Raw genomic sequence first — 27304 nt, 5'->3', positions numbered from 1 at the left:
TGCTTTCAGCTGGGCAGTGGCAGTGGTATGCTTGTTAACGATTTGACTCTCTGTGGTGCGCACTGACCTGAATGTAGAGGAATTGATAATTTCGTTTCGTAACTTTCGTGTAGTATATGCGTCACACCACCACTACATTATTTGCTGCCTTGTCTGCCGGTACGAACACAAACCGCTCTGCGAGTACCTTGAGTTTGTTTTTTATTCTAGAAATGGGTATATCATGGTTCCTATTATTAATTTCAGAATTGTTTTCTAAATGAGATATTCGAATATCAACCGTATTCATAATTTTATTCAAATAACTGTCTAAAGATTTTTTATCGGATTTTTCACGTTTGCACCAATTTTTACAATAGGCAGACAGAGCGTCTTTAATGACCTGACGACACTGTTTCCAATCTATTGTAGATGGAGGACGGTATTTCGGTCCTTTCTTTAGAAAAGTTATGACTTCACGGTCATCGACGATGTTGAGGTCTCCTGTGATAACATGACCATAGGGAACATATTTAAAACTAGATGTTTCGCAATCTCAAGTGGAAGGAACATTATTTTCTATATTGACGTCTGTTGTAATTGACGTATAATTGAAAATCAAATTTCTGCTTGGTTTTTTATAAGAATACGAAATAATGGGTTGTTCTATATTATCAAAATATGGAGGTATTAAGCTATAGACAGAAGAGTCATTGAATATGCTAGACAAATTAGTAAAATCAATACCTCTATTTATATATTTTAATTTGAGAAAATGTCGTTTATGATTTTCAGGTTTATCAATAATAGGAAAAAGCCTGTGATGACAAAAGGCTGTAATAATACGGTGTATTCATAAAATGGGCTAAAAAAAGAAATTTTATCACACTCCATAGCATATAATTTACTTATAGGTATCTGACCCAGTTTGCATAATACTTGATGTCTGCCATTATTCTTTATTATAGATAACAGATCAGCAAGTGTATAATTTATACGATGTTTAATACGTTGATTACGGTTCTTGCGTTTACCATGAGACCTATTATTTCTAAGTCGTTTATCAACAATATTAATGACATCGATATGAGTTTTAGATATGTTCCCCTGCCCTAATATTTTATCATTTAGACCGAGAGGATAAGCTGTTTGAAGTCTTTTTATCCAAAACAATTCGCGAACTTCGCGTGATTTTTCAAATTGCTTGTGCGATTCTCCTGGTTGTTTTTGAATGGTTTCGAGCGGTTGGAATTTTATATATTTCAGATTATGATTATGCTTATCTAAATGCTGATATACTAAACTTTTGAATTTTTTGGGTCTACGAAAGCGGTAGAGATGTTCTTGATTTCTTCTGAAATACTCTCGTCCCGTCTGTCCCACATATTGAATACCACACTTAGGTTGGGTTCAAGTTACCACATGGTTACCACATATATTAGGTTTTGAGTTTTTCAGGTAATATCACAGGAAAAGGAGAGCGAAAAGGTTCTCCCGTTCACTGTTGACCTTATAGTATTTTGAGAAGTTAATCTAAAACAGGTTAGTCATTTTTTGGCATTGCACGGGAAAATTTGTGGATATCCACGTGCATTTTTGTTAAATAATCTGGCTGTAGTGGCATTACCAATACGTTTATTTATGCACGTAGATAACCTAGAAGTTGTGTTGTTGATAATATTTTTTCCATTCCGTAAAATCATGATTATTTAATAGGGGTATAGGATCAATAGCTTTATTTAATTGAAAAATAAGTTATAAAAAATTACAAAAATGTATATGTACAATAAATTTGTCAAATTTGATACTACTTGTGAAAGGCATGCATACAATCATTATAGGCCCAAAATAATCAAATCAAACTTAAGATTAAATATTTTTAAAATAAAATTGTGTGTGCGTTAACTACAGTGCTAGTGAGACGAGTAGCACCAGCACAATAGTCAGAACGTTCTGTGTTCGTACCATGGTAAAGGGGCATAAAGAGTTACTCTAGTCCCAAAAAAAGGGTTCCGTTCTCTTTTGCCTCAACCAAATACTACAAAACTTATACACAAAATAAAAAGAAGATGTGGCATGAGTGCCAATAAGAACTCTCCACAAAAGACTAAGTCACCCTACGGCCTGAAACAATGAGCAAAGTCCATATCGCATAGTCAGCTATAAAAGGCACCGAAATGACAATGTAAAACAATTCAAACGAGAAAAGAAACGGACAAATTTATGTACAAAAAATGAACAAAAACAAATATGTAACACATAAACAAACGACAATTCATGAATTACAGTCTCCTGACTTGGGACAGGCACATACAAACAGAATGAGGCGGGTTAAACATGCTAGCGGGACCCCACCCTCCACCTAATGTGGCATGAGTGCCAAAGAAGAACTCTCCACAAGAGACCAGATGATACAGAAATTAACAACTATATGTCACCATACGGCCTTCAACAATGAGCAAATAGATATAGGAAGATGTGGTATGGTGCCAATGAGACAACTCTCCATCCAAATAAAAATTTATAAAAGTAAACCATAATAGGTCAATTTACGGCCTTCATCACGGAGCCTTGGCTCACTCCGAACAACAAGCTATGAAAGGCCCTAAAATTACTAGTGTAAAACCATTCAAACGGGAAAACCAACGGTCTAATTTATATAAAAAAAAAACGAGAAACGAGAAACACGTATAAATTATATAAACAAACAACAACTAATGTACATCAGATTCCTGACTTCGGACAGGTGCAAACATTTGCAGCGGGATTAAACGTTTTAATGGTACGAAACCTTCTCCTTTTTTCTGAAACAATACTATAACATAAAAACATAGAAAAAAACACGATAAAACGAAATTCAAACGAGAAAGGAAACGGACAAATGTATAGGCTCCTGACTTGCGACAGGCACCTGTAAACTGAATAAAGCGGGTTGAACATGTTAGCGGGGTCTCCACCATCTCCATAACCTTTGACAATGCTTATTTCCACATGAAAAAAATTAAATTTGGTAGCGGCACTTTTACTGTTCATCAGTTATCATGTTCCTTTAAAAACAAAGAAAATGCTGAATTTTTCGTTTCTGTTCTCTCAAATAACTTTGACTCAATCAAATGTTATAAACCTTAAATACGAAATGATTATTTCCCCATATTACAGATCTATCAAGTTCGATATTGGGTGGCGTCACTATTCATGAGTTATTAGATGTAAGAAATGTGGTACGAGTACCAAAGATTCTAATGTCAACAAGGAGCCTTAAGATAGAAAAAATGCTAAATATGTTGTTTCCGTTCTTTAACTTTAGTTTGCCTCAACCAAATGTTTTGAAACTTATACACAATGGTCACAAAACGGTCAAAATTACGTGAATCCTGCATCTATATGTGGAATTTTGCTCATGTTTTTATTCACAAGCAGGGACATATGTGGCCCATAAAAATATTCTACCTCTATTTCAGTAAACAGCTTATTTACTTCCATTGAATTCTACTTCTAATAGAATTATCGGTGCAGTTTGGTAACAGACAGTGATACTTCAAGTTACATGTGACCAGCATAACAAAGTGTTTCACTAGATTGAGCTCTCTGTCTAAGTGTACTTTAAAGGTTCTTTGCACTGAGTTCAGTTTATTGATATGCGTATACCTTCTGTGTGAAATTTTAAGATGAAATCAAAGTGCTGGATAGCACCTGTGGAAAGTTTGCAACGGTAGATTGTAATATTTCAAATAGATTGTAAATGTGTAGATTGCGTGGTTAACTTTTTTTCCTACTTTAAAAAAAAACAAATTTATACAAGAAATAATTGTAAAAGGATGCTGCTGAGAAGTCTCCGTCCAAACAAAGTTCTCAAAATTAGTCATTCCCACGGTCGCCTGAAATTGGGCAAAGTCCCATACAAATTGATCTGGTCTAGTAAAGTGATATTTACAAGTGACGTCTAGGTATTATACCTGTATGCCATTCAAATCTTCTTGAAATCATATACAGTAATATTCATGATTAAGGGATGGGAATCTAGACAGTTTACAAGTTCTCAAACAAGAGGGGGTGGGGCTGACCCAAAGGGACTCCCACTTTATTTCATTTGATTTGTTTAGTTGCCCATACAAAAATATATATGGTTTAGGGGTGGGGATCTCGACCGTTACCAAGTTCTTAAACACGACGGGATGGGGCTGACCCTAAAGGACATCCACTTTATTTCATTTGATTTGTTTTGTTGCCCCATACAAAAATATAAATAGTGTAGGGCAGGGGATCTCGACGGTTTAAAAGAACTTTCTCAAACATGAGGGGTGGGGCTGACCCAGAGGGACTCCCACTTTATTTCATTTGATTTGTTTTGTTGCCCCATAAAACAATATATATGGTTTAGGGTTGGGGTCTCGACAGTTTCCAAGTTTTCAAACATAAGGGGGTAGGGCTGACCCAAAAGACTCCCACTTTATTTCATTTGATTTGTTTTTTTGCCACATACAAAAATATATATGGTTTAGGGGTGGGGATCTCGACCGTTTACAAGTTTTCAAAAAGAAAGGGGTGGGGTGACTGACCCTCTGGAGGTTCTCTATATTTCATTTGATTTATTTCATTGTCCCATACAAAAATATATATGGTTTATAGGTGGGGATCTCAACTGTTAGCAATTTCTCAAACAACAAGGGGACTCGCCTTTTATTTCATTGGATTTGTTTTATTGTACAAGAATATATATGTATTAGGGGTGGGGATCTTGACTGTTTTTAAGTTCTCAAACATGACCCCATAGACTCAACCTAAATTTATTTTGATTTATTGTCTTATGATCATTACTGAAAACCATGTGTGTCTGTCGATAACTGTTTTCAAGTAATTTGAAAATTAAAAAAAAAATTCTATAGGGTTCTATAGTTAATTCATCCCTCTGTTGGTCTCTGAAAATACACCTAAATAGACCACAAGAAGAAAAATAATAATAACTGAGAACAAACTTTGTTTAGGAGTCTTAATTGCAAGTAATATAAGTATGAATTTTGTTATAATCCTATTTTCTAATGCCGATTATGTAAAGGCCAAGTTCGTTGTGGGCCGAGATGAGATGAGATACCATGATACTTTCGATACTCTCGGGCTTTTACGTATTCATTAAACATTTGCATTCGGCAATCCTCGGTAGAATCCGCTACTCTCCTCCTATCTTTCTTTAGATGAGGGTACGGAATCGGCCGAGTTGAGACGAATGTAAACATTTGTAAAAATCGTAGTCAACGTCGAAGAATGTTCATTCATGAAATATTTTAAACACGGTATTAATTTTCTCTTCAACCGAAGGAAGGTATAAAACCTTTGAAACCGGGATTATAGTACTCCCGTTCGGATGCACACATATATGGATCTGACGCATGTCTGGAGAATACCGATAAAAGCATAACGTAGAAACGGCTGTCTCGTGTGTGTATTGATTTTACTTTCCGCGTAGCGCAGATCCGCGTAGTAATATTTGTGGTTGCCATTTTCAAAACGAAGTTGAGTTATTTGATTTATCGATGAAAATTCAGTACATTTTGATTCAAGCTGGATGCTATCAAAATAGAAGAGCTCAAATTTTCAAAAGCACATACTTGCCAACTTTTCAAAATGCCCATGGGGGTTTTGCGTGCAAGATGGCTGTCATAGTCCCAAAAAACCTTCAAGGGGGCCTTCAAATATATCTTAATGTTGTTTTTTGGCTTCCTCATGCTTTTACAAGCCTAGAGTCAGTGTAGAATTAATTGGGCTTTTTTTAAATTGTGGTCAAAATTGCACTTTTAAAATTTCAATTTGGGAGCCTCCATGGGCGAAATCCCCCGCAAATAGTGACAGTTGGCAGGTATGATTTAAGCATCTTTCTATTATTAGTTTTCAAACACCAGTACTACATTATCTAGAAGTAGGACATACTTCCTAAAGTAAGATAGTCTGTCTCACCGGAAGTGAAGGCCGATGCCTTAAAAAAGTTTATTGCTTTAGCAAGCTATAGCAAACTTTCCAAAAAAACAGACAATCCATATCTATATGACAATGAAATGAAATCTAAAGTAAAATGATTTAAACATTTTGCATTATCTATCACAACTGGCAGCACATGGTGCTGCTGAAGCAGTAAATGTGACTCTATTGTTCTCTCTATTTTTTCTCTAATTAAAGGATTTAGTTTTTCATTGAACCAAACTTTCTTAAAAATTGAGAATGGAAGTGTGGAATGTGTAAAAGAGACAGTAACATGACATAAAAGCAGACAGCAGTCGAAGGCAACTAGACTCACCATCTTATGACAATACATCTACATGCCACATATTCAGAAGCAATGTCAATTGAAAATTATATTTTGAGGTCAAGGTAATATACACACCATATCATGATGAAACACCAAACGTACATAGGTCAAGAGTCAAAAATCATCGTCTGGTCAAGAGTTCAAGATCAAAAATACAAGTAAGTCCGGCACAAAAGTTCAATGGGTTATGTCATTATGCACTACAAATGCCAAATATAGAAAACCTAGTTCAGAGACAGAAACACAAGAAATATAACTAAACTCAATGGAACGGTACTTGTGTTGCAGGTCACTACAATTGCCTTCAAAATAGAACATAAACTCTCGAAACACTGCAAAGTTCAAACCGTCTTTCACAAAAGTTTGAGCTGTATTCTTTGCAACGATTATCTTACCATTGTAAATTGAGATTAGAGTCGTGCAGCTATGTCAATAAATTTAAACTGTAAGATTAGACATTTATGCCTCGTTCACACGTACATTTAATTCAAATTGAATTCGAATCGAATGCGAATCGAATTCGCTAATTGCGTTCACACACTCTTCTTTTTTAATTCGAATTGATTCGAATTAGTTAATTCGAATTATTCAATTCGCATTAGAAATACGCTTTTGTTAATACGAATTAAAAGTTAACGTCGTTTGGACAGTAAAGCGAATTTGACGCGCATTGCAATTCGAATTAGGATTGACGATAGGACGTAAAACGTTTCGAATGCGAATTAAACTAATTCGAATTAGTAAATGCGAATCGAATTCGAATTACGTGTGAACTCAGCATAAAACACTTAAAACTAGAGTTTACCATTAATATCTAACCTTTCCATGTGATAGTACTATGGTAAACTGTCGGAAACACATGATACAGTCATAAAATTGAATATTTGCAATAGTACGACCAGAACAATACAAGACAGAGTTGTAAACAAATGAAAGTAATGATACATACGAATTTTTAATCACAATGCACAAATAAGGAACAGTAGTTTTCTTCAATATATTTATCTAAAATTTACGCTTGCGTTAAACAATGGAAATAAACAGTGTATATTTATATAAACGATAAATCTTGTAATGAATAAATAAATAAAAATCACAGAAATTTGGAATTTTAGAAAAAGCAAAAAAAAAAAAAATTATAAATACATTTTACTTACAGCATTCATAATACAGCTTGTAGGATTTATTTATTCTTATGATTTTAAATTTAAGTTTCTGGTTTATTATTCAGAGTTTAGTATGACGTCCATTATCACTGAACTAGTTACATATTTGTTTAGGGGCCAACATGAAGGACTGCTTCGGATGCGGGAGTTTCTCGCTGCAGTGAAGACCCATTGGTGGCCTTCGGCTATTGTCTGCTCGGGTTGTTTTCTCTTTACCAAATTCCCCTTTTCCATTCTCTATTTTATCAACATGTTCAAGTTGTAATTTAATTTTACAACCTCCATCTAATTCGACAGAACATAGCTATTATTCTTATAGCATTAACGAATTTAAAAAAGAAGATGTGGTATGATTGCCAATGAAACAACACTCAACAATAGACTAAAAAGACACAGACTTTAACAACTATAGGTCATCGTACGGCCTTCAACAATGAGCAAAGCCCATACCGCATATATATATATAAAGATGTGGTGTGATTGCCAATGAGACAACTCTCCATCCAAATAAAAATTTATAAACTAAACCATTATAGGTCAATGTACGGCCTTCAACATGGAGCCTTTGCTCACACCGAACAACAAGCTATAAAGGGCCCCAAAGTTTAAAACCATTCAAACGGGAAAACCAACGGTCTAATTTATATAAAAAACGAGAAATAGTCGGCTGTAAAAGGCCCCGAAATGACAATGTAAAACAACTCAAACGAGAAAACTAACGGCCTTTTTCATTTAAAAAAATATGTAACGCATAAACAAACGACAACCACTGAATTGCAGGCTCCTGACTTGGGACAAGCACATACATACATAATGTGGCGGGGTTAAACATGTGAACGGGATACCAACCCTCCCCTAACCTGGGGCATTGGTATAACAGTATACCATAAGAACAAACTATAAAAATCAGTTGATAAAGGCTCAACTCATCAGATGGACAAAAGTACAAGTGAACATTGCCTGGTACTTACACATCTCAACAACAAAAAGACACTAGAAACAGATCTGAGAGTACTCGCAGGTAACTGACAGCTTGTTCAAAACCACTAACAACTAATACAAAATATGAAACCAATATTACTTGTTACTTTCTACATTAAACGTCTCTTCAGTAATGTCAAGGCCTATTTTTTTCAAAGTCTAAAACTAAATATGCCAAAATATCCGTTATTTTCTTTAAATAATTTTCAAAAACTTAAATACAGGCCTACATGTATCGTTGAAAATGTTATGATTTTGATCATTTTTCAAATAGATGTTGCTCAGAAAATTAAAGAGAATGTACAAGTGTCCATTTGACGGCATAACGGTCTTGAATCTGACAACAACATGAATGGGGAAATTTATCTGGTATTTTATCATATGTTTAGTAGTAAATACAGTAGTTTTGCATATTTGATAAATAGCCTGCTGTTTAATCCATATCGCGCAACTTTGATGCGCACCCTTTATCGCATACCCTTTATCACACCCCTACATTTTTTTCTTTTTTTTTTTTTACATAAAGTCAGTTTTGGTTTTTTTTTTTGCTTAGGAAAAATTTTCCTCAAAATAAGTCAATTTTTTGAATGACGTCATTTTTTGGTATGTGACGTCACGAACGTCAAGTTTTCGTATTGTTTGTGACGTCACATTTTTTGGCACACTAAATGTAACTTTAAAAATACAAAACACACAAATAAATACAATAATAAACAAAATATTTTTAAAACAACAGCACGCAAATTGTAAAATAAGGTAACCCAGGTGCTTCGGATAAATAATTATGCTGTTCTTTTAAGGCCTTTGAAACAAGACAAAAGTAGAACTGAAGCTTACCCAGTGCTATGAATCAGAAAACAGTTCATATACTATAAAACTCTTCTGTTGAAATATATGATAAAGCGTATAATACATGGCAAAATCCGTATCACATGCCGTATCACCCTCGACCAATATCATCCCTCGGGCCTGAAGGCCCTTGGGCTGATATTGATGTCTCGGGATGATACGACATATGATACGGATTTTGCCATGTATTATTCTCTATTTATTAACTCGATATTTCCAATCACAATATTTGAGTAAAGTTTCAAGTTTTGTGAATTTTGTTTTGAAAAAAAATGTATGACGAACTTCCCCAAATTTTCAAAGTTTATTTGAGTATAGTATTTGAAAGATTTAATAATTTGGACATTTTTTAATAAGTTTTTCCCATTTAGAAAATAATTTTAAGATTATGACCAAGTATGTATAAATGAAATATAAGGATACATCATTTAGATCATTATGACAGTAATCTTTGTGTTTAAATGAATAGAAAATTAGCCTTCATCATAAGTGAGCAATTTGTTTAAGAAATTAGTGATTAGGGAATTGGCTCTCTTTGATTTGTCAAACTATTGTTTCCGTTTGTTTTAAAAATATACAAATATACTATCTCCATTGTAAGTTCTTCCGATTCGAGTAGAAGCTGTTGATTGTCTTTCATATTTGTTGAGATCTGCTAAAAGAGGTTTTTGAAATGTTTATTTTTTCTTAAATAAAATGAAAAGAAATCAATCGCGCATCTTTATAATGGTATTGTGACAATTCAAACTTTTGCAATTGTAGATATGTGATTCATATTCTAAGGAACGCTTATGATATCAGCAAAATCAACTAAGTAAAACTTTACGTATATGAAACAATGGGATGAAGTAAGATTGCCAATGAAGCAACTCGCCATAAAGACCAAATAAGGTAGAAGTTAAAAATCATATGTGACCGTACGGCTTTCAAAAATGAACAAAACACATACAGCATTCAAGACAAAAAAGCCTCGAAAAGACAAACGTTTAATGATTCAAATGACAAAGCTAATGGCTTGAATTGTGCATAAAACGGTCAACAAAAGCACAAATATGATATATTGCAACAAGCGATACCATTGAATTACAGCCTCCTGACTTGTGAACAGCACATAACGAATATGGCGGGGTTAAACCATTCCTAAACTTAGGACAGTTTTACATCAGCAAACAACAATAAAAAACAAATTTACAAAACAATAAACACAGTTAACTTATTGGTCATAACATAATAAAGGGTGAATGTAATGGAAGTCATGAGTGTCAACATTTCAAACTCATATTAAGTCATGGCAGATTAAGGTTTGCATTTAGCGGAACAACAAAATAAAAAAAACTATTCACATTTTCCTCCCAGTACTGTTTTTTTTTTGTATGTATCTAGACATATATCTACTAATATCAATTAAGTTTCAAAACGTTTTTGATTTTGTGCCAGTATATCCGGTTTTACCCAAAGTAGTTTTAGTGTTAATCGGGATTTCCCTGTGCAAATTTACGTAGTTATTACAATAATTCGCTTTGACATTTCAAATTGTTTAGTAAGTTGATATTATTAACGATATTGTCGTTAAATACACAATTTTGATATATCCTACAATGACAACCTCCTTTTATGGTCTATAAATATTGTAAATATACAAACATTTGAACCAGGAAAATGACATTTAAATGACAGAACCAAACTTATGTTTGATACAATCTATATTGACTCATCGATCCTTTGAATAAACTTATTCTTAAAGAATAGCAATGTAACACCCCTGTAAGATGTTTAAATGTTGTTTTCATCGGCTCTTGCATAGATTTCCGTTTTTGTAAAATTAAACACAAAATAGGTAAAACATTTATGACAAAACAAAAGCAAATATGATATATTGCAACAAGCGATACCATTGAATTACAGCCTCCCGACTTGTGAAATGCACATAACGAATGTGACGAGTTTAAACCCTTCTACATTTGTGACAGTTGTTCAACATCGCAACAATAGAACAATATTTACAAAATAATAAACACAGTCAACTTATTAGACTTGGCATAATAAAGGGTGAATGTAATTGAAGGGCATGAGTGTCAACATTTCAAACTAATATTAAGTCATGGCAGATTAATTAGGTTTGCATTTAGCGTAACAGCAAAATAAAAAACTATTCACATTTTCCTTTCAGTACTGTTTTTTTTGTATGTATCTAGACATATATCTAATATCAATTAAGTTTCAAAACTTTTTTGATTTTGTGCCAGTATATCCGGTTTTACCCAAAGTAGTTTTAGTGTTAATCGGGATTTCCCTGTGCCAATTTACGTAGTTATTACAATAAGTCGCTTTGACATTTCAAAGTGTTTAGTATGTTGATATTATTTAATAACGATATTGTCGTTAAATACACGATTTTGTTATATCCTACCATGACAACCTCCTTTTATGGTCTATAAATATTGTAAATATACAAACATTTGAACCAGGAAGTTGGCATTTAAATGGCAAAACCAAACTTATGTTTGATACAATCTATATCGACTCATCGATCCTTTGAATGAACTTATTCTTAAAAAATAGCAATGTAACACCCCTGTAAGATGTTTAAATGTTGTTTTCATCGGCACTTGCATAGATTTTCGTTTTTGTAAAATTAAACACAAAATAGGTAATACAGTTATGAACTAATATGGTCTTTCATCTCGTCAATATTATGCATTTTATTTTGTTTTGCTCAAACAGTAATTGGAGTCTTTACTTTTCATCCAGGGAAGGTGTAGTGATTGATTCCTTATTTTGAAGAAACATGTTTTTTTAATATTTGTTGTTTTTAGATTTGTACAAACTTAAAGTGATGAAAAGTAAAATGAAAAAAAAGAACTCCAAGAAAAGTTTAAAACGAAAAGTTCCTTCTCAAATGGCAAAATGAAAGCTCAAACACATCAACCGAATGGAAATCATCTGTAATATTCCTAACCTGGTACAGATATTTATGTTTAAAATAATGGATTAAACCAAATTTTAAGTTTCTGTGAGTTCTCTTAGGTCGGCACTTTGTGTCTTATGTCAATATATTAATTGTGTTTGTGCTTCATGCTGTTCTGGTGAGTCGAACTAATCCAACTGTTGTATACAGTTTTTTGTATATATATATTCTGCTGTTATACCATTATACTACTGTGACAGTGAAGTGGAGTGTCTTCCGCCCGCTACATTTTATTAATTCCTGTCCAAATTAGTAGCCTGTAGTTGAGAGATTTAACAGATCTGATAGAAATCTAATATGATCAGCAATTGTATCTATTGATCAATTTGGATAAATAGCCACTATGCTAAGGCCTTTTATAAACTTTTTCACAGACACATGGATTTGGTTTCATGCTAGGTTCTACCTGTAAAAACGCAATTACAAAAGCAATGGAAATGTTGTTTACAAAATACTCCTTATCTTATTGATCGTCACATTTGGTCGATACTTGTATTTTCGATTCATACAAGATCATATTTTTTGTCAAAAAACTAATGACATATATCCACTAGAAACGTTGAAAATCTATTTCAATTAGAACATCGTGGTTTATTTATCAGTTGAAATATACTTTGAATTAGAATTTGAAGACATGTGTATCTACAAATACACTACAATCAGTATTTACTCATTTTAAAGTTTTTATACTGACGATCCAATATCTTTTACCACTTTTATAATTGGGGTGTATAAATAATGTATCAGCTTTCTCTGTCTGGTAGTTAATATTTCTGTGCACACGGTCTATGACGTCCCAATGCAACTCATTCAGTTTACCCGATGTTTGCGTAAAACTAGGATAATTGTCTGCAAGTCACACATGAACCTCTATTGTTGTGGTCAGCTTTTTGACTTACACATGTATTCATTCATTTGTTTACATACATATTGCGAAGGATCTATTATACTATATTTTATTAAATAACTTTGCATAAAGAGATGTTTTATAAAATCGAGACAAAAATAATAATAGTATTGTCTGTAAAAAACGTTCAACTTGGTATGTCTTTCAAGAGAGGGAATATTCGAAAAAGAACACGTAGCACAGAACAAGACCCTATCAATCCACAGAGTAATTTACCACATTGGGAATTACAAAAAAATCGAAAGATTTTATATATAGATACAAATCAACAATTGAAATGTGTTGTGTTGGATAATCAAAAATGTAGTGCAGAAAGTTTGAACAATTGAAAATAAGATCTGATCAATAGCAATGCCACTTTAAATGCTTCACAAGCATCAAATGAAGAATACGATATTACTTTCATCAACAATTCTGAACCTTCCAGCGAAGTTCTGACTGCATCTATCTCACGTAAGAAAACAGAAGAGCCAACGCCTTTACCAGTAGCAGGTGCTTCTGTACTTTCAAGCCTCGCATTTCCATCCAGGTTTGAATCTACAACTCTTGACTATGTTCTTTCTCCCTTCCTAAATCACATCAATGAAACTGCAAATATGTGGCCTGCAAAATGTTTTAAACAACTCAAATTGTTTAGCACTATATGTTTAATTATGTTAGAAGAACACAACATTTAAATGTTTACAAAGGAAGAGTTGATAAAGGTTTCTTAAAGGCATTCTTAAATAAAACACAATATACAAAATATATAATTATGTTGTAGATTTAAACGTAAATTTTTATTTGAATTCAAATTTATTGAATAGTATTACAGAGAATTATTTGAAATGCAATGATGTGTCTATTTATATAGGTTTAAAGCATGAATCTAACTTAAATATATATGCAGACCTTTAAACAAAGTCATGAAATCTATTTTTCTCCGTTTCAAACAATTTGGATCTTGTAACTTTAATCATACAAAAGAATTATAATTAATAAAGATATGTTGAAACATACTGCAGTACTAGCATAAGTGAAAGAATTAAAATGGAGCCTCAAAATGAGAAGATGTGTTTTGAAGACAGAAATTTTAGTGCATACCTGAACAGATCATACAACGGCGATTTTCCTCTGCCTCCTGATATTTGTGGGAATCGGAATTCCAATGGATATCTGCAGCCTTGCAATCGGAATGAAAAAGTTCTATCTTCCAACCATGATTATATCACTGTACAGGGATCTATCAGAAGTAGTTCGCAACTTGATAAAGTATCAGATAAATTTCCCGTCTTGCAACGCAACAAAGGAGAAACTATTCATCACAATCACAAAGAAGAGTTCAATGATATTGAAGATATTCGAATATATCATGAAATAGGAGATTCGACAAAACTTAGAACGACTGAGCAGTCAGATGTCAAAAGTTTTGATCAAAGGGAATATGTAAGTGATTTACAAAACTTGTTATGTATATCAATCATGTTAAGCCATATACAGCAAAATGAATTGATAAGTGGATTACATTTGTATTACTTTGCATGTCTCGTCTTGTCTCAAAGAAGCAAAAAAAAATAAACCGATGTCGTGTTAATGCCTATTTAACACATATTATATGTTCAATTGGTACAACAATCTATTGAAACAAAAACTTTGCATTTTCTACGGGAAGTGGTTGAATTGGCAAAAGTATTATGGTAAAGATCAATGATTTTTAAATTCAAAAAAGAAATAGTGATTCCATTAAAAATACAACATTTTCCTTTCTGTCATTTTTGTAACATAGCTATAGAATAAATGATGTTAAATATAGAATTATTTGTCAAAGATTATGAATTGATCCTAAGGGTGTTTTTATCACGCCAAAAGCAGCACAATTTTACACAGAAACATTTGTAACATTACTATAGAAACAAAATACCTGTTTAGGAAATCGCATTAAAATGACTGAAGTACTCTTCAAGTATGAATAGTTTTGCTGTAACGTCAGTCAGAGTCAAGTTCTCAATACTTTAGTTTCAATCATAATTCACTCTAGCCACCACTCTTGATCCCGAACGTTTTAGAGTTTTCCAATTCAATACTATCACTAGCAACTTAAGGTTATAGAATATTGTCGAACCTAGGTTGTTGCTAAAGAGTTCCACACGCTTTTTGGTCCGAAAACTCAAAGAAAACATCATATGTTGTGCTCATTTTGAAACCTACAGTGTTTTTAAAGAGATTTGAATTTATCCATTTGAAAAAGTTCCATTTAAGAACCAAATTATGTCCATTTGGACACTCTTACTTTTATTGCTCCAATTTAGAGATTTCTATCACAGGTCCTGTTTAGGCTTTTATTTGGTATATCCTCTCTGGTCAAATTTGAATGCTGCTTGCGTTTTGGTCGATTCGTTTGAATATTATTAATTGTTGAATGTAAGTCATATTTTGATATATTTGGAAAAAAAAATTGCTGGCTTTTTTTTATTGTAGGTTCAACGACCACAAGACGACTACCGTCAAATGCAAGATAAAAGAAGTAATAAACCATTCAGAAATCCTTCTTGTTCTGCTTGCAGAGTTATTGTTCTTATTTCGATTATAACAATACTTCTAATTGGCCTTGGGTGTGCAGCTTATTTTCTTTTTTTCAGAAATTTCAATGAAGGTATGATCATTTTGAGTTGTTAGATCGTAGCTAGAGGTCAAATTTGCACTGATAATATATTTACGTACAAAATGTATTTATTGTTTTATATCAAGTAAATATATTTCAAGTTATTCAGTACAATTATTAATGAACAAAGCAATTGAAATTGATATTGTAAACATATGAACTTAAATTAAAATTAGATCTAGTAGGTTTTTTAATGGTTATTGGTAAATGTTAAAAATTGTTTAATGCGTCGTTTTAATTTACTTCAAAAATATCTTCGTACGTTAAGTAACAAATAATTAGCGATTAGTGATTTGTTTAAGTCTGGTAAAGTTGAAACAAATCTGTAAGTTATATTATTATCGTATTAACCTTCCAAATTTGACAGTTTGATACTTTTGAATATCTAATGTACGTATTGTGCTACAATTTGCTGAATGAATAATGATCTTTTTTACAGTTGGTTCAGATAAAATATTAGAATATTTCACACATATTTACATGTATTTAACTTTAAATATAGTATCAAGTTGATATTACACATGTCATGCCTATAGATATACAAAAGACAATAACTGAATGTCTGAGGCTCCTGGCATAATACAGACACATAATGAATAGGTTAAACATGATAGTGTACGTCTAACCCCCTCTTTACCTGGAAAGTGGTGTAACAGAACAACACAAACACAGACTGTAGAGGAATGTGTTTACATTACACTGATGCCCAACTCGTACTATCTTATTATTATCTTCATCGGACCGTGAAATTGGGGTCATAACTCTAGTTTAAAATTAAACAGATTACATACAGGGAACATGTGTACTATTCTAAGTTTCAAGTTGATTGGACTTCAACGTCATCAAAAACTACATAGACCAAACTTAGACCTGACGCGGGATAGACGGACAAACGAATGAACGCACAGACCTAAAAACATAACACAACATTAAATAAAATAGAATTATGACACAAATAAACAAATGCCACCCAATAAATCACAGGTGCATGGCTTTAAGTAGGCAAATATAGAAATGTGGTGGTGGTGGAGGGGCGTAAACATTTATCTGGACACCCAATGTTCTCCCTTTTCTCAAGACAGTGGTGTCAAATTATATCGAAGCAGTTAAAAATCTTCATATGTCGGAGATAATGGAATATTGTTTGTTATGTATAAAATATGAAGTGTTGATCTTCGTTTGTATTATTGTTTTCAGTCTGTTTTAAAAGCGTCGTAACTTTAAAAGAAGAGACAAATATACCAGAGGGACATAACAACTCATTAATCGAAAATACATTGACAGAACAAAAAAACAACACAAAATAAAAAAAGCTAAGCAACACGAAAACCACCAAAAACTCTGAGAGATCTCAGAAGTCATATTCTAGATATTTTAAATGTAGTATCCCTATTTTTTTTATAATAATTCATTAAAAAAAGAACGAGTATATTTATTCAAAAAGACACGAAATTAGTGAGTGTTGTTTTATGTTACATTTCAGACGAGAAAACTAGTACATTAAATTCTATCCTGCATACGTCAACAACTGTATCAGGAACTTTTGGAACACCAATAATCAGTAAAGAAGCGTCAACAAATACCGTTGTAACTCCATCTTCTGCGTCTACGCTTACCACATCAGCCGACCAGATTTTATCATCAGCAAAAGGTACGTTGTATATGTAGCGCTAAATATTGTTATTCAAAAGTTAAGTGATTTTTTTTTCTATCGTCATGTTACATTGATTAAAACATACCCAAATTTTCCATCAAAATCACATTCTACTATGTGTGTGTCTTATTGAGTAGTTCTGAGGAAGAAAGAAGTAAAATCACACAAATAATGAACTACAAAGAAAACTCAAAACGGAAAGTCATTAATCAAATGGCAAAATCAAAAGCTTAAACACATAAAACGAATGGATAATAACTGTCATATTCCTGACTTTGTACAGGCATTTTCCCATGCAGAAAATAGTGAATAGAACCTGGTTATATAGCTAGCTAAACCTCTCACTTGCATGACAGTCGCATCAAAAGAAACACTGAACGGAGTTTGATTAAGTAAGAATAACATTTGTTCTCTGGCTTGTCTAAAATCATTTGACATTACCATTGGCTATTTGTAAGGTCAATGGCAATTTACAAAGGTCATTATCAATGTGTTTTTCTCAACCAAACGGCGATACCGGTATAAGACACCTACAGTTTTCGCTGTTGTGATTCTCAACTTCATTCCATTTTGAATAATTGATAAAAAAAAAAAAAGAATTGGTGTTATCACTACATTTAACCTATTTTTATTTTGTCGAAGCCATTTTTTATTGGTTAAGAAACGTGTTATTTCCGGCCAGAACCACCTGCCAAACAACTGTAAATCTTAGAATGGTAGTTCGACCTTCTAACCTCTGTATTGTAATGCTAGTGGTACAGTTGTAGAACTGTTTTAACTATTCAAACACGGAGGTCGTTGATTACATTCAAAAGCTCATGTCTACTGTTTTGATTTTTTGCAACAGAATGACTTTTAGCTTTAAACACAATACCTTGACATGATTGACCACCTGAGATCCCTTACAGTTTTTAGTGGGGCTCGTGTTGCTTTGTCTTCAGTTTTCTGTGGTGTGTGTTGTGTACTATTATTTGTCTGTAGGTCTATTTCTTTTTAAGCCATAACGTTGTCAGTTGATTTTCTATCTTTGATTATGATTGTCTCTCTGGTATTTCGCCGCTCTGTTTATGATAAAAACAACTTTTCGCGGAATAATCTGTTTAAAACTAAGCGCTTGATATCAACTCTTGTTATTCAATTAAATTGATAAAAAAAACGACTAGGGCTCGTTACAACATATCATTCTTGTAAATATACAAACAATATCAAACTATACAAGTGAACGTAGCTAGTCGTTTAAATATGTTTCACACTCATTTATTCAATCTAGTAAGTTAAACGTAACTAAATACTTACCATCTTAACTTTATTTTCCTATAGAGTGTTTTGTTTTTCTATGGAATGATATTTAGTTTAAATTCTCAAAGGAATATTACAGTCTGCTTATCCAAAGATCTTATAACTTTCTTTTCAGAGAGTAGCCCGTCACAAACACCAAGTTCAACCATGGAATCATTTTGTAAGTACCCGATTGTATAAAACAAATAATATACAAACTAGTATGCATAACAGAAGGAAAACAGTTTGCAGGGCAAATTCAATATGAAGTATGGGGTATATTGTCATGGTTATTGTTTCTTCATTATACATTTTTCCATGTAAGAATTATAGGTTATCGAATGTTATTACACGCTCTTACAGATTCCTTGATTCAAGGTTGTCCTTTATAAAGGAAGCTTTTGATCCAATGATACAGTTAGGGTTATCTTTTTTAAATATTTAGTGACATTATTATGTGTTGGTTGGCCGTATAGGGTAGATGACCATTAATCATGTTCGTTTGTAGCCATATACAACCTTTCTCCTACATGTATTCCTAGATGTAAAAGTAAGGGTTGGTATTTGTCAAAAGTTCAAACAATTGTTCAACCATTTCTTGTAATTAAGAATGACAACTTGTAATTCATGCAGATCAATGATTAACACATACTTTTAATCTTATAAATACACTCTAAAACACTTCTTACAAGATTGTTCGTGTACCTCAAGAATATATTATGAGAGTTAATCTGGTATTTTTGTTCTTTTTTTTATCAATATTTTAAAGTATTCATTGTTTCTGTTTCTATATAAGTGGGATTGTTGATATATTTTGTTGTTGTTTTTTTTGGGGGGGGGGGGGTGAGGACGGGTTTATGATCAAATCCAGGTTTCCAGTTGGTTGTTGATATCTCATGGTTTTTTCTGTTGACTTTGCGTTGTATGTTCTTTAACTTATTGTGTTTCATTAACCATTTGAACCGTCCCACCTTTTTTTCCAGGTATAGTATGTATAATAATGTTATCAAATCTGTGTTTACATTTTTATCCTATAGCATGTTCAAGTACAATGAAGGGTGTGGTAATTTGTAGAGAGGATTGAATAAATTAGATTTCTATATAAGTTTAGTAGCATCGTGATGTATTTTTTACTTTCATAAACGTAAGCTGCACATCTTATTTAAATGAAATTGACGAACAACTTGATATTACTGTTTATGGATATAGGAAGATGTTTTGTGAATGCCAATGAGACAACTCTCCATCCAGAAAACAATTTATTTAAGTAAACCATTATAGGTCAATGTACGGCCTTCAACACGGAGCCTTGGCTCACACCGAACAACAAGCTATAAAGGGTCCCTAAATTACTAGTGTAAAACCATTCAAACGAAAAAAACAACGGACTAGTCTATATAAAAAACGAGAAACGAAAAACACGTATAAATTACATAAACAAACGACAACTACTGTACATCAGATTCCTGACTTAGGACAATGTTAATTGGTGTTTCACAGTATTAGATTTAAAAATATGACTACGTCTTCTGTATCTCAAGTAGGTTTCTGATTCTGTTTAGATAATGTAAGAATAGTTGAAGTATTTATCGGTCAGTTTCATTTCATCTTTGATGTATATTCAAGTTAGATAAGAGTTACAAATTGATATTTATATACTTTTTGTTGATATCTATTTTTTATCATTAACAAGCTTTCTTTCGTATCCATAAAGGTGCACCAACTGGTAAAACGATTTTTCGACTCAATCCTGATCAAATAGCTGATCCGGAAGTTAGCAGAAATTTGTTGTCGCATAATTGCGAAGCATACGTTGGTTATCCGGCAGGAGACCTAAGCATTGAAATTTTGAAGTCAGGAGAGCTGGCGTTCAGAAAATTAGACGTTTTAATCGAGAACACAGAGGACAACAATACATCATGCGAAATTCATAGAAAAATTATTTTTAGAATAGTATTTGCTTCTGATATGGAGAAGGCTATCATCAGATGTTCAGTAATTAATAAATACTACCCAGATTCTCCAGCTTTTTATTCAAATAACGAAACGGTTTTTCTTATACCAGGTATATATCGCTTGTGTTTACAAATTTGAACTAAGTATAATTAAAATCATCTAACATGAATCATCTTAGGTGGAAAAAATGAAATAGAATCAATGAATTAATGAATAACAAAAACAAAAATGAAAATAAGATATTATCGCAAGAATTTACATTCATTAAATCGTCTTTTCAGTGTTTGTAAAATTCCCTTTTATTTTTTCCATTTTTCATACGATCTAGGACTTTTATTTTTATTGTAGCAACTTTATGAAATATTCTCCTTTAAAATCTTACAAATAGCAGTTATTTAAACCTTTTGTTAAAAAAAGACGTTTAGTAAAAAAAAAACTTATTCTTTTAGGGAATCAGATTCGGTTCAAGTTAGTTATATGACTATTGTTTTGATCGGTTCTAACATTGACTTTTTTTAACCAAACATGAATTGGTACATGTAATGAGATATTCAAAACTTTATGGCCTTCACTTTGTCATATTTTTACTTGCTATCTTTATATAGAATGGCGTGGTTTTCTAAAACAGCTGGGGGTTTCTTACTTTAACGCTTGGACGAGTGTTGCTTGATATTTTTTTCCTGGGGCACGTGAGAGCATTATAAATTTGTTAGATATATTCAAAAGGCTTTGAACTAGATTTCGCCAACAGTTTAAGATTGATACTGTATGTTTTTGTCGTTTTATTATTTATTTTTCATAAAGTCCCTTTTACAATTGATCTGTTATCGGTAGTTCATTTGTTCTATCCTTATTACATTGTTCAAGTTAGGAAAACGATTAGACTTTCATAAATCATGGTAACGTTAATCATTTTATTTAGTAATTGAAAAGAACTATGGACGAATAAATCAGACAAACGACCGCAAAGTAGTCAATGATGCTGAAATTAACGTTACACACCAATTAAACAATCGTTTCAGAAGTCATTAAAATATATGAAAAAAGGCAACATAAAAGAACGTCTCGTATGTAAAATTATTGGAAATAACGTCGTTTTATCTTGACTAATATGCGGATAAGCTGCTTTATATGTGAGCATGGCAAAATCATCAGTACTGCGTTGCTTAAAAGTAAGACTGCAAAAATACTGAACTCCGAGGAAAATCAAAACGGAAAGTCCCTAATCAAACGGCAAATTCAAAGAATAACACACAACAAACGAATGGACAACAACTAACTGTTCAATCTTTTTAGGTAAAAAATAATTTGGAGCGGCATAACATTACAATATATCTTATTATACATACGTATAGTTGATTCAAAATTATATCATGCATTCATAATGGGAGACCTGACACAATTCGAATTGTCTTTCTTTAATTACAAAAACAAAGCTACATTACGTTGTGTTTATAGTTAGTTAAGAGTAAACTGATTCGTGCAATATAGTTTCATATTTTTCAATAAGTTGCTCAGTATACGAACGGAAGTGACGCCCCTAAACGCACGAACGATGTTCACTAAAACTAACGTTTTTGACGGAAATTCAACGAAATTGAAAGTTGTCTGTCGATCGGATAATATTATTATCTTGATAATGAATATCTTTTTCAGGTGATGCATGTAAGGATAACACCGTCTTCCTAAGCAACCGTGTACATCCCACAAATTGTCATTATTATATTGAGTGCCAGAACAAAGTACCATATGGTCGAGCTTGTCAGTCCAACTATTGTTTTGGAATATATACAGTAGAAACATGCAGTACTTGCAATGATGTTACATGTCGAACAGTAGGTAAGAAAGTTTACGTTGAATAAAAGTTTACTTAACAATTTTGATGATTTGGGAATCGACGCATTGTGTTAGATGCCGTTTTGTTGATTTCTAATTTCATTTAATAGTGTATTGACCATGTACATTTATGTTGCAAATTGTTTTCATAATTACATATTTTCAAAATTACATGTCTCAAAATGAAAACTTGTCAAATCGTTGGAAGAGATTAAAATTAGGATGTATAAAATACTGAACCATCAGACGAAAAAGAAATAGAAAATACACATCAAAAGTACAATACACGAAAAAAGTATCTAAGTTAAATTTTAATATGACTGTACAGATGCAAACAAAACAAATTACCTTGACAATCTAGAAGCATCAAAGACAGTTCAAAAATCAAGTACCAAACTACATTGTATGCAAAGTCAAATTAAAAATTTCATTGACATCCATTTACTGAAAGCTACATGTAGTTATCTTCCTTAAAAGTATCATATACATATTCGATTAAGAATTCTTATTGGTTATATTTGAAAAAAAGGAGGCAACAGATACCAAATGGATATTATAATTCATAATCCGAAATCATACTGGCAATGCCATTGCAAAATAACAACAACGAAAAGACAAACAAAAGTGAGAAATGCGAACCATACCACAACCCAGTAGTGATAGCATGTGCTTCAGTCGGGAAGCAGATCATACTCAACGTTTGTTACTCGGCTGAAATATGTTAATACGTTATATATCAAGTGATTAGACATCACGCAATAGTAGAATGGTAATTGTCGAAATGTACCGAATGAATATGGCTATTCCAAAAGATTTGCATTTGTCCACGATTGAAACAAATAAGACCCCAACAGCTATCTAGTGAATGATCTATATCGAAAATATAATAACAATATATATTGTATAAATCATGAGAAAGATATACATGTTTAGTATTTGATATTTTTTTTTTCCTTTTCCAGGTAGCTCCTGTACAAATACGACAGTCGTTCAACAGGTAACATAAAAATTAAAAAAAGGTAGAACAAGATGTGTAAGAGAGATGATAATTTGTCAAAAGTGCACATTTTTCTCAATGGTTTCGATTGTGAATACTTAGTAGCTCGTATACAACTTAAACATTAAAGCAAATAAAGCCTATTGATCCATTGCAAAACATCAAATTTATATGTAAAGTTTATGTTTATTATTGTTTCCAAAGATAACATCGTTTAGGTTTTTAATTTCTTAACATATATCCATTTTTTTTTATTTATTTATTTTTATAATTTTTAAATTGTAGTAACATCTAAAGATTAAAAAAATGCAAAAACAGTTTCATATATACCAAAGCTATTTACATGTTTATATCAATATTTTCCCCTTTCATAATTTGTTTTTATTTCACGCACAAAGTCAATGTATAACATTTGTCATATCCAACTGGAAATAGAATATTTGAATGTTTTTTAGCCATGGCGAAAAGATTTGGTGAAAACTGTAAATGTCATAGTTTCTCAAAGTCCATAAAATTAGTTAAAAACTTGCGTCAGAGCTCGGTATAATTTTTGTTATTTTTCTTCTTTTACCTTACAGCAAAACAAAGTAAATATGACAGTACATTCTGATCAGGTTGTTGGTCTTACTGCTCCAAGAACTTCAAACCTCCATACTTGTTCTGGTTATATTGGCAATCTAACGGGAGACATGAGGATTGAAATACAGTTGTTCGGACACGATAACTATGAAATAATGCGTCCTAGTTATACAACTATAACAGATACAACAGTCAACTGTGAAATTAAAAGAATCCTCAAGTTTTGGATTGGATTCACTGAAGCTATGTACAATGCAACCATTAGATGTCGAGTAATCAATGGCCTTCATATGGATGTTTTGGCTATATATTCTAACAGTGAAACTCTTCAACTTGTTTCCAGTAAGTAGACGTTCATATATGATAAGTTGTATATTGCATCAAAATAAAATAAACAAGCAGAGACGGCTTTTTGGTTAAAACCGGTAAGGCTTTTCCATAACTTTTGAATGATTAATAGCAATACTAACGTTGATTTTTTTCGGGAAGCTTTGTGCTTGGAAGATAACTTTTTATTGATCAAATCAAATTATTATTTTGCCTCGATTACTGAAAAACATATTTCCATAAAATCCCGTCGAAATTGAATTGAACAGAAACTATAGAATTATATTCTGTCAAAGTATACGAGTGAACACAAAATTGTCTGTGTAACGGTTTTTTTTATGATAATAAAAATTATAATAAAATTATAATAATGAAACGAATTCTTAAGTAAGCAAAAGTAACTCATTTAACAATAGCATGTTAATCTTTCGTGATAACATCAAAACTACTTATACAAGAATAAAAATGTTCAAACAAATGAATAAAAAACACAATACAGTTAACTTACGAAACAGCTTTAATTGAATAAGCACATATGAATTCAATAGAAAAAAAAAATATAGGGTTCAGGTGTCTTCATTGTGTAAAGTTTGACAATAATTTGAACACGAATCTAAATCATTTGTTTTCTTAATCTTGTTAATAAATATTATTAGCTAATTCTTTCCTTTGACATTTTCGTTTGTAATTCATGTAATTATGGGATTTGATTATTCTTTTGAGTTTTCGAGTTTTTAACAAATGTACATATTTACCGAATCTTGCACTAATAAGACTTTCAAATTATAGAGTGTTGTCTTCTTTTCAATCAATGTAAAACTCCTATCATCTTATTACTGTTAAACTATCATTTCAGGTGACTTTTGTAACCAGAATTTTAACGGAACCATAACCAACAAATATCATCACCCAACAACCTGCCATAGATTTGTAACTTGTGTAGGGAATGTTCCGATTGTGCAAGCATGCGCAGGTGTTCTTTGCTTTAGTTTAGAAAAAGATTATTGTGATGATTGCCCTAAAGTAAATACATGTCCAGAATGAAACCGATCACTTGCAATTTGACTGATTTTTCATTGCTGTGTTTATTGGAACTGTTTCAAAATAAGTTTCAAAATGTGCTCTTGTTTACTGTATATCACCTTGTAAACATTGTACTAAAAATGATGTAACACTAAATATAAATATATCTGTTTAAGTTAACAATATATTCACTACTACGATGAACTGTATTTGTGGTGTTAATTAATGCAGTTCAAATGTATATAATTATGAACGATATGTATTAATTAACCTAAAGTCATCTTTAAAAACCACATAAAGCGACTGATTTGTCTGTACTTTTGAAATTGCTGACTATTCATTTGAGTTTAATTAAAATTTTAAAACTGAAGATTTTTTTCACAAATAGGTGTTAGCCAAAGTGAACAAAAAATAGAAATTGTTAATTAATAATATACATTTAACAATACCGAACAACGTTTTGGAGAACCTGAAATGACCCGGTTCCACATAGTTATAGTTAAAAACATTTTCTTTTTATGCTTCTTTTGCTAACAGTCAATGCTTATTTTGTTGATTAATAATTGAATGGACATGATCAAATTGACGGATCACAATTTATTATTTGTTTTATCGTGATCCTGTCAGTCATATACATTTTTTCTTAATATAGAACTAGAAATGTTCAAAATAGACTTAAAATAAAGCAGCTATACTATGCATTCCATATACAAAAAAAGGGAGATGTGGTATGAATGTCCAAACAGATTCCATTTAAAAATATAAAGCAATTTTAAGTCACCGTCTTCAATATTGGGAAATAACGTACCCTACAGTCCGTTAAAAATGCCGACATTAAAAATAAGTGTGAAACAATTCAAACGCAAAAAACTAAAGACTTATTGAACAAAACATTACGAAAAAAACAAATATGTTAGACATGTACCAACGACAGTCTATGAATAGCAGGTCCCTGACTACTTCTCTTCACTCCAAGTTACACATTTTTTTCATCAATGATCTTGAACATTTACCATGTCATACTCAAATGATAACAATACACAGACGTTTTATACTATTCCGTTTTTTTTTCTGCAGAAGTATTCCAAAAAACATATATAATTTTTGACTTAATGGACTACGTTTTAACGTAAAAATATCGTTAAGAAAACAAACGGCAGTCTTGATTTAACGCTCAATTGAATGGTTGTGGCATAAAAGTGTAATATTCAGAAGAATATACATTTTCCTGTAATTGTGTGGGCTGTAAAAGCCTTGAACTTTTATTTTATTTACACAAAATGGTCAATGTTTTTGTACCCTAATTTTTAAAAAGGGGCATTCAATTCTTGAATAAAAAGGGTCCAGTGCTTTGAAAGGTACACGTACATATTTGTTCATCACCAGCACATAATCAGGCGAAAATTTCGTTTAGAAAATTTGCGCGACTTTTCTAGAGGTGGCGTGAATCAGATGTGGATACTTAAAAATTCCAAAGATCTTTTAGAGTACATACAATCTAACTCTCTTTCATCTTGTAACAGTATTAAAACATTTGACTTTTCTACTCTTTACACAAGTATACCACATTCCAAACTAAAAGACAAATTGAAAGAGTTGGTATTACTTTGCTTCATAAAAAAGAATGGCCAACGTAGATACAAGTATCTTGTCTTATGGAGGATTAAATCATACTTTGTAAAGAATCACTCTGATTCGAACAAAAAATTCTCTCAAACCGATATTATCAAGATGCTTGATTTCTTGATTGACAACATATTTGTAACGTTCGGAGGACGTGTTTTTCATTAGACTGTCGGCATCCCAATGGGAACAAACTGTGCCCCTCTACTTGCCGACTTGTTTCTTTATTATTATGAGGC

General features: G+C 32.1%; 2 protein-coding genes across 2 annotated transcripts in view; both read left to right on the top strand.

Annotated features, from left to right (window-relative positions):
- The window catches only part of LOC143068638 (uncharacterized), a 151145-nt gene that overhangs the window by 100356 nt on the left and 23485 nt on the right, over positions 1-27304 (top strand). The gene's annotated exons all lie outside the window — the stretch shown is intronic.
- Positions 14077-25538, top strand: LOC143066522 (uncharacterized). The gene is made up of 9 exons (XM_076239429.1): positions 14077-14576; positions 15609-15783; positions 17276-17443; positions 18861-18905; positions 20439-20789; positions 22337-22519; positions 23479-23513; positions 24092-24434; positions 25276-25538. The coding sequence occupies exons 1-9, from the start codon at positions 14181-14183 to the stop codon at positions 25461-25463; spliced, it is 1884 nt and encodes a 627-aa protein (XP_076095544.1). The 5' UTR covers positions 14077-14180; the 3' UTR covers positions 25464-25538.

The sequence above is a fragment of the Mytilus galloprovincialis genome, chromosome 3, assembly GCF_965363235.1.
Source record: "Mytilus galloprovincialis chromosome 3, xbMytGall1.hap1.1, whole genome shotgun sequence".
Lineage (NCBI taxonomy): Eukaryota > Metazoa > Mollusca > Bivalvia > Mytilida > Mytilidae > Mytilus > Mytilus galloprovincialis.
The sequence above is the reverse complement of the archived record's forward strand: the minus strand, read 5'-3'. Positions and strand labels throughout refer to the sequence as shown.